Source organism: Zophobas morio, unplaced genomic scaffold (genome assembly GCF_036711695.1).
Source record: "Zophobas morio isolate AGI-343-1 ecotype UQ-CSIRO unplaced genomic scaffold, CSIRO_AGI_Zmor_V1 ptg000031l, whole genome shotgun sequence".
NCBI lineage: Eukaryota > Metazoa > Arthropoda > Insecta > Coleoptera > Tenebrionidae > Zophobas > Zophobas morio.
Genome location: NW_026972136.1, coordinates 3233375 through 3247050, shown reverse-complemented (window position 1 = coordinate 3247050; position 13676 = coordinate 3233375). Strand labels below are relative to the sequence as shown.

The window sequence follows — 13676 nt, the reverse complement described above, 5'->3', positions numbered from 1 at the left end:
TCCGGTCTGAGTAGGCACTTTCTTTGATGAAAAAACTTGGACAAATCGAATGGTATTAAATAGAAATAGAGAACTTGCACCGTTTTGAAATGGTGAGCGTATAAATTCGGAAAATATTTTTTGTGAGATAGCTCTATCGACATATGGCTTTTATGGTACTAATTTTCTAATTAGATACGGGAAATTCCTTAAATTTGCTGTACTTACTAATTTCTACCTCTTGAATAAGAATCCGCATTAAGAATTGAGCTGTGGACCTTCCTGAATTTTTTGTTTTTTCTATATGTTAGTATACCTTTAGAAAAAATGGCATCGTCCGATTTATCTGTTTCTCAGCCCAAAAGACTAAATTATCTCGGCTAAAATACGACTTGCTGTAATAAAAAACTCAAGGGAATCGAATGCTGTAAACGGTAAGTCGAACACTTGCAGCGTTTTGAAATGGTGATCCTATAAACTCAAAGCATATTTTAGTAAGAAAGCTCGCTTAACGTATAGCTTTTATGGTACTAATTTTCTTATTTGGTAAGGGAAACTCTTGAAATTTGCTACCCTCACTAATTTGCACCCCCTGAATACGAATCCGCATTCAGAATTGCTCGGCGGAGCTTCCTAAATATTTTGTCCATTCTCGATTTAAGTATCTTTAGAAAAATGACATCGTCTGATTTATCGGACTCTCCAGCTCAAAAGAATAATTTATCCGGTCTGAAGAGTCACTTTCTGTGATGAAAAGACTTGGACAAATCGAATGCTATAATGTGAAAATAGAGAACTTGCACCGTTTTGAAATGGTGAGCCTATAAATTCGAAAAATATTTTTTGTGAGATAGTTCTACCGACATATGGCTTTTATGGTACTAATTTTATTATTAGATAAGGGAGATTCCTTAAATTTGCTGTACTTACTAATTTGTACCCCTTGAATAAGAATCTGTGTTAAGAATTGAGCTGCCGAGCTTCCTGACTTTTTTGTTTTGTCTATGTCAGTATACCATTAGAAAAAATGGCATCGTCCGATTTATCTGTTTCTCAGCTCAAAATACTAAATTACTGTAAACTGTAAACTGTAAATCGAACACTTGCATCGTTTTGAAGCCGTGAGCTCAATATTTAAAAAAAAATGTTTTTGTGAGAAAGCTTGCTTGACTTTTATGTTATTATGGTACTAATTTCGGTAAGGGATACTCTTGAAATTTAGTGTACTTACTAATTCGCACGTCCTGGACAAGAATCTGGGTTCAAAATTGACTTGTGGTGCTTCCAGTATTTTTTTTTTGTGTTAGTACCTTTAGAAAAATTAAATCGTCCGACTTATCAGTCTCTAAAGGCAAAAAGAGTAACTTATCCGGTTAAGGGTCACTCCCTTTGGTAAAAAAAATACAGCGGAATCGAATAACATAAATTGGAAGTCGTACTCTTGCACCGTTTTGAAATGGTGATAAACTGGAAAAATGTTTTGTGAGAAATGAGTTTCTAATTTTTTATTCGTTAAGGGAGACTTCTGAAATTTGGTGCAGTTGCTAGTTTTTTACCTCCTGAATACGAATCCATGTTCAGAATTTCCTAAATAGTAACAATTACATTGTGCACTCCTTCAATTAAGAATGTTGAAAATGACGTATCCACTTAGAAACTCCTTATTTCCAGAGAAGGCCAGCAGTCTGCAGAGGAATGGCACCGCCTCTACGGCCGCTGCTCCGGCAACGAAATCTACCACATAGTCCTCGGCGACAGCCGCTTCTTCGGCGAATACGAAGGCAAGAGCTTCACATACGCCAGCTTCCACTCGCACAGAAAGTAGGTAAATTTACTCTTTTTCCCTACAACCCCCGACACAGCACTCCCCCATCTTAACCCTCCTTCCACCAAGACGAACTGCTGCAACCCAACCTCACTCACCCCATTCCCATTCGAATCATACGAATTTGTTGACCTCGTAATCTTTAAAAACCGAAAACTCGCAATCTGTTCTTTAGATACGGAGTCGCGCTGGTAGGAGTGCGTCCCGCAGAACTGCCCGAGTTCTACGAGGACACCATCCTGCTGAACCCGGGGCCTAGACACATCATGAAGAAGAGCGACACGTGCTACTACATGAGCATCACCAAGGAGGAGAACTCGTCGTTCACGGTGGCCAACCAGCAGCAGCAGGGCAACAACAATAATACTTCCACTGAGCCTGTGATCGTCACGGCGGAGGAGAAGGCTCCTGCGCCCGCCACCAAAGACGGTACCGGCCCTCCTCAACTAATTCTGCAAGTTCCCACCTGTGTCAGTGAGTGTTGTCGCGCATGTTCTAGCATTTTTTGTATGCTGGTGTCGGATTTGGCAAGTGGAGAACTTGCGTTTCCAGGTGTAGGAAAATTATCAGTGTGGAAGTTTTCTAAATTGGTGTGTTTTTACACACACGTGGAAGTTTTCTAAATTGGTGTGTTTTTACACACACGTGACCGTATCACAGAAAATTGGATTTGGTGAGATCGTTTTATTTTTTTCTTTAGTGGCTTTCTTTTCCTAAGTATATTATGTATAGTTTTGATTTTTCGTCGCAGTAATTTTACCGCAATCGTTTTAGCTATTGTATTTTGTTCTTCATGGCGAGTCTGATACAATAATAATATTATTAATAATAATAATAATAATAACAATTAGTAATAAATTAATGCATTTATATTCTTAGGGATACACAATACTGTCGGTTGAAACTGATCAATATATGTTAGGCAATTTAAACTTCTTTCTGAACCGTCAAACGAGTTCCTTTGCCAGCCTAATCCTCAAAACTGCTTTCAATAAGGCCAGTTTGTTATTACTAAACTTCATGACTCTATTTTTGAGACTGATTTTAAATTGATGCTGCTGCGCATTGCAGTTCGATTTAGAGAAAAATGTTTGCCATATTTCACCCCTTTTAGTTTTATGACCATCTTTACTGAAGAACATGTGTTTGTTCTCAAACTTTACCACGATTTTTCTTGGAGCAAATTTATTAAAGAGATTTTTTAGTTGAAATTGGTGGAATTAACTACCGTATTAAATAGTTTCAGTTCAAGATACTACCGTTTCATTTCGAAATCATTCAGCTTCTATTTGTGATTATTTACTCCCTCTTTGCATCAAATCAATTCCCATTGACATGAAATCAATATTCCTTGCAGCAGTCCTTGATAATGAGACTCTGAGATTCTTCCAAATTACTTCAAAAACCAGACCCAAGGAGTCCCCGAGTTTCTTTAAAACTACTTCAAAAATTAAACACAAGGGCTCCCCGAGATTCTCTAAAACTACTTCAAAAATAAAACAAAAATAGCCCTCGACATTCTTTCAAACTACTTCAAAAACCAGACACAACGAGTCCCTGAGATTCTTTAAAACTACTTTAAAAATAGTCGCAAGGGGTCTCCGAGATTCTTTCAGACAACTTCAAAAACAAAATAAAAGGGGTCTCCGAGATTCTTTCAAACTATTTTAAAAATAAAACAAAATTAGCCCCCGAGATTCTTTCAATCTACTTCAAAAACCGGATACAACAAGTTCCTGAAATTCTTTAAAACTACTTCAAAAATCAGACACAAATGATCCCCGGGATTCTTTAAATCTACTTCAAGAAAAAAAGCATAAAAAGTCCCCGAGATTCTTTCAAACAACTTAAAAAACCAGACACAACGTGTCCCTGAGATTCTTTATAACTACTTCAAAATCAGACACAAGGGGTCTCCGATATTCTTTGAAACTACTTCAAAAACAAAAGAAAAGGAGTCCCCGAGATTCTTACAATCTACTTCAAAAACCAGACACGACGAGTCCCTGAGATTCTTTAAAACTACTTCAAAGATCAGACACAAGGGGTCCCCGAGATTCTTTAAATCTACTTCAAAAACAAAACAAAAGTAGCCGCCGAGATTCTTTCAAACCGCTTCAAAAACAAAACAGAAGAGGTTGCTGATAGTCTTTCAAGCTATCCCAAAAACCAGGCAGGGGTCCTCGAGATTCTTTCGAACTACTTCAAAGATCAAACATAATGTGTCCCCGACATATTTTCAAACTATTTCAACAGCTAAACACAAGAGGTCCCCTAAATTCTTTCAAATTACTTCAAAAACAAGACAATGGATCTCGAAATTCACGAAAATCTTGATCTGAGACCATCAACATGCTATATTTTTCGAATCAGCTCCTCGATTTTTATATACCAGAATTATTTGCGGACTTGTAGGCAACTTGTTCAAAAGGAAAAATTTTTAATAACTTGAAATTATTGTCCATTTTCTGAGTACTTTCTAAAATTAGCAAAAAAGACATTTTTTTGTTAATTTGGATTTGCAGAAAACGTTTTTGGCAATATTTTTTCGAAAATTATAGACACTTTCCTAGAATCATAAGAATAAAATATGGCCATTTTTTGGATATTTAAAAATTTTTTTCGAAATCGAAAATTTTACAATTTTTAAAATTTGCTTTTGGAATCGAAACTTTCGAAAATTTTCAGAGGACCATCAACATGCTATGTTTTTCAAATCAGCTCGTAGACATTTTTACCACAGAATTGTTAATTTTTAAGCAACTACCAAAACCTCAAATTTTCGATAAATAATTTGAAATTTCTGACATTTTTCTGAACAATTTATTACCAAACGACATGTAAAAGTCGTTTTCAGTAATTTTTCTCAGAAAATTATATATTATAAATATAAGCACTTTTCCAGAATCATCGAAACAACATATTGCCATTTCTGCGTTTGAAATTGAAAATTTCAAAAATTTTGGCCTGGTACTATCAACATGCTGTTTTTCAAATCAGCTCGTGGATTTCTTTCTCCCAGAATTTTTGTGAATTTTTCGGCAACTTTACCAACAGCCCAAATTTTCAACAATTTGAAATTTTTGACTTCTTTTTGAGCACTGGAAAATTACTAAGCAGACGTTTTTTGTTGATTCCGATTGCAGAAGCCGTTGTCGGCAACTTTTCTTCCAAAATGATCAATACTTTTCCAGAATCTTTAAAATATTTCTCCTTTTAGAATAATTTAAAAATTAGATTTTGAAATTGAAAATGTCGGAAATCTTGGTTGACGACTATCAACACGCTATTTTTCGAATCAGTCAGCTCTCCGACATCTTTATTCCAGAATTTTTTGTGAATTTTTAGGCAAAAAGTCCAAATTTTCCATGTTTTGATCTTTGTGAACTTTTTTCGAAAATTACCTAAAGACAATTCTGTGCTGATTTTGACTCGTAGAAGTCGTTTTTGGCAAGATTTTTTCGAAAATTCTAACCAACTTTCCACAACCACGAAAATGAAATATACCTACTCATTTTTGGGATATTTTAAAAATTCAACTTTAACATCGAAGATTCGAAAAATTAGTAAGGAATCGTTCAAACTACTTCGAAAATAAACACAAGGGGTCCCCGAAATTCGTTCAAATTACTTTAAAAACAAAACAAGGGATCTCGAAATTATCGAAAATCCTGGCCTGAGACCATCAACACGCCATTTTTTTTGGATTCAGCTCGTCGATTATATGCCAGAATTATTTGCGAACTTTTAGGCAACTTTACTAAAAATAAATTTTCAATAATAGGAAATTTTTGTCCATTTTTCGAGTAATTTCTAAAATTATCAAAAAAGACATTTTTTTATTAATTTAGACTTGTAGAAAACCTTTTCGGCAATATTTTCCCGAAACTTATACGCAATTTTCCAGAATCATCAAAATAAAATCTGGCCATTTTTGGGATACTTGAAAAATTTTTCCGAAATCGAAAATTTTGAAAATCTTGATCTAGGACACTATGTTACTCGAATCAGTTTGTCGATGTCTTTGTTCCCGATTTTCTTGTGGATTTTTAGACAACTTTAATAAAACCCCAAATTTTCAATAATATGAAATTTTTGTCCATTTTTCGGGTAATTTCTAAAATTATCAAAAAAGACATTTTTTTATTAATTTCGACTTGTAGAAAACCTTTTCGGCAATATTTTCTCGAAAATTATACGCACTTTTCCAGAATCATCAAAATAAAATCTGGCGATTTTTGGGATACTTGAAAAATTTTTCCGAAATCGAAAATTTTGAAAATCTTGATCTAGGACAATACGTTACTCGAATCAGTTTGTCGATGTCTTTGTTCCAGATTTTCTTGTGGATTTTTAGACAACTTTAATAAAACCCCAAATTTTCAATAATATGAAATTTTTGTCCATTTTTCGAGTAATTTCTAAAATTATCAAAAAAGACATTTTTTTATTAACTTCGACTTGTAGAAAACTTTTTCCGCAATATTTTTTCGAAAATTATACGCACTTTTCCAGAATCATCAAAATAAAATCTGGCCATTTTTGGGATACTTGAAAAATTTTTTCGAAATCGAAAATTTTGAAAATCTTGATCTAGGACACTGTTACTCGAATCAGTTTGTCGATGTCTTTGTTCCAGATTTTCTTGTGGATTTTTAGACAACTTTAATAAAACCCCAAATTTTCATTATTATGAAATTTTTGTCCATTTTTCGAGTAATTTCTAAAATTATCAAAAAAGACATTTTTTTATTAACTTCGACTTGTAGAAAACTTTTCCGGCAATATTTTTTCGAAAATTATACGCACTTTTCCAGAATCATCTAAATAAAATCTGGCCATTTTTAGGATACTTGAAAAATTTTTTCGGAATCGAAAATTTTGAAAATCTTGATCTAGGACACTATGTTACTCGAATCAGTTTGTCGATGTCTTTATTCCAGATTTTCTTGTGGATTTTTAGACAACTTTAATAAAACCCCAAATTTTCCATAATTTGAAATTTTTGTCCATTTTTCGAATAATTTCTAAAATTATCAAAAAAGACATTTTTTTATTAATTTCGACTTGTAGAAAACTTTTTCGGCAATATTTTTTCGAAAATCATACGCACTTTTCCAGAATCATCAAAATAAAATTTGGCCATTTTTGGGGATACTTGAAAAATTTTTTCGAAATCCAAAATTTCGAAAATCTTGATCTAGGACACTATGTTACTCGAATCAGTTTGTGGATGTCTTTGTTCCAGATTTTCTTGTGGATTTTTAGACAACTTTAATAAAACCCCAAATTTTCAATAATTTGAAATTTTTGTCCATTTTTCGAGTAATTTCTAAAATTATCGAAAAAGACTTTTTTTTATTAACTTCGACTTGTAGGAAACTTTTTCGGCAAAATTTTTTCGAAAATTATACGCCCTTTTCCAGAATCATCTAAATAAAATCTGCCATTTTTGGGATACTAGAAAAATTTTTTCAAAATCGAAAATTTTGAAAATCTTGATCTAGGACACTACGTTACTCGAATCAGTTTGTCGATGTCTTTTTTCCAGATTTTCTTGTGGATTTTTAGACAACTTTAATAAAACCCCAAATTTTCAATAATATGAAATTTTTGTCCATTTTTCGAGTAGTTTCTAAAATTATCAGAAAAGACATTTTTTTATTAATTTCGACTTGTAGAAAACTTTTTCGGCAATATTTTTTCTAAAATTATACGCACTTTTCCAGAATCATCAAAATAAAATCTGGCCATTTTTGGGATACTTGAAAAATTTTTTCGAAATCGAAAATTTTGAAAATCTTGATCTAGGACACTATGTTACTCGAATTAGTTTGTTGATGTCTTTGTTCCAGATTTTCTTGTGGATTTTTAGACAACTTTAATAAAATCCCAAATTTTCAATGATATGAAATTTTTGTCCATTTTTCGAGTAATTTCTAAAATTATCAAAAAAGACATTTTTTTATTAATTTCGATTTGTAGAAAACTTTTTCGGCAATATTTTTTCGAAAATTATACACACTTTTCCAGAATCATCAAAATAAAATCTGACCATTTTTGGGATACTTGAAAAATTTTTTCGAAATCGAAAATTTTGAAAATCTTGATCTAGGACACTACGTTACTCGAATCAGTTTGTCGATGACTTTGTTCCAGATTTTCTTGTGGATTTTTAGACAACTTTAATAAAACCCCAAATTTTCAATAATATGAAATTTTTGTCCATTTTTCGAGTAATTTCTAAAATTATCAAAAAAGACATTTTTTTATTAACTTCGACTTATAGAAAACTTTTTCGGCAATATTTTTTCGAAAATTATACGCACTTTTCCAGAATTATCAAAATAAAATCTGACCATTTTTGGGATACTTAAAAATTTGTTTTCGAAATCGAAAATTTTAAAAATCTTGGTCTAGGACACTACGTTACTCGAATCAGTTTGTCGATGTCTTTGTTCCAGATTTTCTTGTGGATTTTTAGACAACTTTAATAAAACCCCAAATTTTCAATAATATGAAAATTTTAATCTTTTTTCGAGCACTTTGTAAAAATTACCGGAGAACATCTATAAGCACTTTTCCAGAATCATCAAAATAAAATCTGGTCATTTTTAGAACTATTTAAAAATCTGATTTCGAAATTCAAAATTTCGAAAATTTTGGTCTGGGACCATCAATATTCGATATGATATATTTATTTTTATTCCAGAATTTTCCAAATACTATTTTGTGTTGATTTTGGTTTGCAAAAGTCGTTTTCGGAAACAATTCTTTGAAAATTCCAACCAATTTTCCAGAACCCCGAAAATTAAAAATGGCAATTTTTGGGATACTTTAAAAATTAGAATTTAACACCGAAAATTCCGAAAATTTGTTAGGAATCTTTCAAATTACTTCGAAAATTAAACACAAGGGGACCCGAGATTTTTCCAAACTACTTCAGAAACTAGACAAGGTTCCTTCCATTTATCAGACTTCTTCCGAATATAATTTTTCTGTTCCCGCAACATCTCATTTTCTGAATGAAGAGAAATACAACCAGATCACATCAAATTCCAAATTTTAATTTTCTCCACATTTAAATATGTCAAATTTGTGCAAAATGAGTTCGTGTTAATTAAATTGTTAACACTTTATTAACAGAAATGTTTAAAGAAAATGCAAACTGAACAAAATGAAACTTGAGTATTGCTTTCAACATAGTGACAGGATTCATGTTTTTCCGGAAAATTTACATCTTCCAAATAAAACATCGAAGGCAACTTTTAATAATTATACGTATTAAGACACAGGATGTTTCAGAGCACCTCTACATAATTTTGATGGCGAATCTTATGGCAACGATTGGACAGAAATAGCTTTTATATATTTTCCGAAATTGAAATAGCATGTTAGCATATATTAAATATTACCTGAATAATTCATTTTCATGCATGAAATTCTGAAAACTTCAGTTATTAATGCACTTGAAGCTTTCATCTTCATTAACGTCTAGAATGTAATGCAATTATGCAATTATTCAAATGGAACAGCGCAGATGAGGAAACACGTTGTAGAACTAGCTACTGTTGAGTGCATTTTGTTCAAAAGATATGTAAATACGTATTTTACAAAATTATGAATAACAATTACAGTGTGTTTTATAAAACCAAATTTCCCTAATTGATTCAAAATAATTATTACAAATATTACAGGATGTAAAAAATAGCCCGCAATAAATAACAGTCGACGTTCCCATTTTGTTAATGGCGTGATAAGTTTTTTGTAAAAATAGAGCTCTACTTGATCAAAACTAATCACCACCATGTAATACACTATATTTGGTTGGGAGATGACGCAACTCTCTGAATGCTTATTATTCTGAGTAAGTGTCCGTGTCGCACTGTAATAATGGTTATGAAATATTTGTACCTCATATTATGCACGTCATGAATTCGCGAAACTAAGTGCATAAATGCAGCTAATTAGAACAGGTTAAATTCCGTGTAGTAATGTGCAGTTTAGAATGCATGCTGCACACTTACCGTACAGGTTGAAATGGGTCACGTAAGATAAAACAGTTAAATATATTGAAATTTTTAAATATAAAAATATGACTTACATGTAGATGCAGTACATTTTTATTGCATTTTTTATGGACGCACCATTTTATGACTACGATTGTAACCAGTTGGAAAACTTTCGCCTACAACCCGAAATTGTCCTTAAAACCCTGTAAAATTTAGAGATCTATAATAAATTCCCACACTGAATTCTAATTCCAACGCAAACTCTCCACTCATCTCAAAAATTTGTTAACTCTCTGCCGTAACGTTAGATAAGCATGCAGATGATAAAATTACCCTTCATAGCAAAAACTTGGGTGCTTTTCAACCATTCATTTACCATTCCGCCGAAGGTGAGTTAACCTGTACATGTGCCGGCTTAAACTCGCACCAAATTCCTTTCCGTGAAAGAGTTAAACGAGAATTGCAGCATTCTTCTTACATATTGAAACTCCAACATGCAATAAAGTGAACCCGTCTCCTGGAACGTTTCATTTCGCCGACCCTCCCGGAGAAAATATGATTTTATTCCGTACATCATCCGCGGGATTGTTTGAACTAGATTTGTCTCTCGAGACGAAGGAGCTGCATTATGTGCCGGATATTTCCGGCTATAAAGTACAAATCCTTTAGTTCCGGGATGATGAATGTGTAAGCCGGAAGAAGGACGTGATGATGATCACGGGGGAAAGAGTGGCGGTTTAGCGAATTTGTGGGGTTCGCGGGTTATTGTGTCCACTTGAGATGTTCACCTTTGCTCCAACTTGTACATATCACGTCAGCCACTCACTCGATCCTCCGCTTTTCGATGTGGTGTACGTGAGACAGTACCTCACGGCTGGTAGCCAATAATTAGATGCTTTCCGTGTTCCGCACCCGTCATAATGCCGCCGACAAAATCTAACGCAGAATTCCCATAGCCACGTTTCCGGACAACGCCGGCCTCAGCGACTCGCGGCAGTGCCTCAAAGAGTCCTCGCCCGGGTCCACCACGATTGATGTGTCCATCACGGGGAATCACCTGGATATCCCGCGCGGCGGCGACAACCCCAACTTGCTCAGTCCGGAAACCATCAACCAGAGGCGCAACTCCCGCAGGTAACCATATCGTCACAGGTTTCCATGTTTTAGTTCTTTAAGAATTTTCCGATAATTCGTTTTCGTACTATTTTTATATTTTTTCTGAAAAAATGTATTCTTCGGTTGTTTGAAGAGACTGAAGGACAGAACTCATTAACTTTAATGTCTTGCATAAAAATAGTAGAGCGTCGGCTTGAGAATTAATTAAAAAATTTTTAGTAGGTACAATCATTTTTTAATTTTTTTTTATTCTTACACGACATAATCTTTAAATATATATCCTTACTTTAGAACAAAAAACATTGAAATTGTTATAATTAAAACATTTTTATAAACACTCTGTATATCAAAATTTAATCTTATTTATACCACAACAAAGCGCATACCTTCCTTTATCTCTCCACAAAATGTTGTAACGCAAATTTTGAAAATGTCCATACTCTGATTTTTTTGAGCGAACCTTCTATTTCAAAAAAATTCAAGATAGTTTAAATAACCTGGCAACGTCGTATTATAATTTCAAAAATAATCTGTGGTTTTGAAGCTTAAAAGAGCTCGATCAAAATATCCAAAGATATATAGGATGTTTTATTTAAAAAAACACAAAAATATTTTTTATTTATATGTATTTTGAGAATTTTGCCATTTTATTTGAAATAAAGCTCTTTATTTTTTGTATTATATTGTAAAAAAGATACAAGTTCGTGACCCTTAAAAAATTTAAACCAATTTTACAAGCTTACATTTTTTTGTACGTAAGAATAGTGGAGACGCCAGGATATATATTTTTTTATTAGACTTATTTCCAAAATTCAACCCAGGTCAATGTTCCCACTTAGAGGCACTTTTTGCCGATTATTTGATGATACATGGGAAAATAAGCACATGTTCATGATCGTTAGAGAATTTTTCAAAAGAATCGCGTCTTTTGAACCAATTTTATTAAAATTAATTTTTGCATAAAAATGGTGGAGGCGCCAGGATAAGATATATGTTTCAATTCATATTTATTTCCACAATTTTAAATATATTTTATTTCAAATAGTGTCCTCAACAAAAAATTGTGCATTTGTTTAACTATCTTAATTCTCAAAGAAAATAACAAAACAGCAACATATTTGAACCAAAATAAATGTTAAGGTTGATCCGAAGCGATTCCAACAATATGATTTTTTTTTTGTTTAAGAACATATTTTTCATTGTTATTTGACGAAAAATTGGAAAACATGTACAAGTTCGTGATCCTGAAAAAATTTGAACAAGAATGCCTACTTTAAGCCAAATTTACAAGCTTAAATTTTTTTGTACGGAAGAATAGTCGAGGCGCCAGGATATATATAATTTTATTAGACTTATTTCCAAAATTTTTAGTACTCTTTAATTAAAATAATCACCTAGAAGAAACTGTGTATTCTTTTAACTACATTGATTCTTAAAAAAAAAATAACAAACAAAAACTGATTTAACCCAAAATAAATGACAACGTTCGTTCGAATCAACTCAACCAACGGCAATTTTTTGACTTAGCGGCACTTTTTCTGGCTTATTTGATAATACATGGGAAAATAGGTAGACGTTCATGATCTTCATAGAATTTTTCACAAGAATCGCTTATTTTAAACCAATTTTATCAACATTAATTTTTGAATAAAAATGGTGGAGGCGCCATGATAAGATATATGTTTCAATTCATATTTATTTCCACAATTTTAAATATATTTTATTTCAAATAGTGTCCTCAACAAAAAATTGTGCATTCTGTTAACTTACTTAATTCTCAAAGAAAATAACAAAACAGCAACATATTTGAGCCAAAATAAATATTAAGATTGATTCGAACCGATTTGAGTAATTTGGTTTTTTTTTTGTTGAAGAACATATTTTTTATTGTTATTTGACGAAAAATTGGAAAACATGTACAAGTTCGTGACCCCGAAAAAAATTGAACAAGAATGCCTCACTTTAAACCAATTTTACAAGCTTAATTTTTTTTGTACGGAAGAATAGTCAAGGCGCCAGGATATATATTATTTTATTAGACATATTTCCAAAATTTTTAGTATTCTTTAATTAAAATAATAGCCTAGAAGAAAATGTGTATTCTTTTAAGCACATTGATTCTTAAAAAAAATAACAAACAAAAACAGATTTCACCCAAAATAAATGACAACGTTCGTTCGAATCAACTCAATCAACGGCAATTTTTTTACTTAGCGGCACTTTTTTGGCTTATTTGATAATACATGGGAAAATAAGTAGACGTTCATGATCTTCAGAGAATTTTTCACCAGAATCGCCTCTTTTGAACCAATTTTATCAACATTAATTTTTGCATAAAAATGGTGGAGGCGCCAGGATAAGATGTATGTTTCAATTCATATTTATTTCCACAATTTTAAATATATTTTATTCCAAATAGTGTCCTCAACAAAAAATTGTGCATTCTTTTAACTATCTTAATTCTCAAAGAAAATAACAGAACAGCAACATATTTGAACCAAAATAAATGTTAAGATTGATTCGAACCAATTCGAGTAATATATATGTTTTTTTGTTGAAGAACATATTTTTCATTGTAATTTCACGAAAAATTGGAAAACATGTACAAGTTCGTGACCCCGAAAAAATTTGAACAAGAATGCCTCACTTTAAACCAAATTTACAAGTTTAAATTTTTTTGTACGGAATAATAGTCGAGGCGCCAGGATATATATATTATTTTAATAGACTTATTTCCAAAATTT

At 32.3% G+C, this 13676-nt stretch overlaps 1 protein-coding gene across 1 annotated transcript in view; it reads left to right on the top strand.

The window, feature by feature from the left end:
- The window catches only part of LOC135139545 (potassium channel subfamily T member 1), a 238221-nt gene that overhangs the window by 145683 nt on the left and 78862 nt on the right, over positions 1 to 13676 (top strand). The window contains exons 12-14 of the mRNA XM_064069828.1: positions 1651 to 1800; positions 1980 to 2278; positions 10773 to 10950. Coding sequence (XP_063925898.1) covers positions 1651 to 1800; positions 1980 to 2278; positions 10773 to 10950 — 627 coding nt within the window. The remainder of the gene's footprint in view (positions 1 to 1650; positions 1801 to 1979; positions 2279 to 10772; positions 10951 to 13676) is intronic.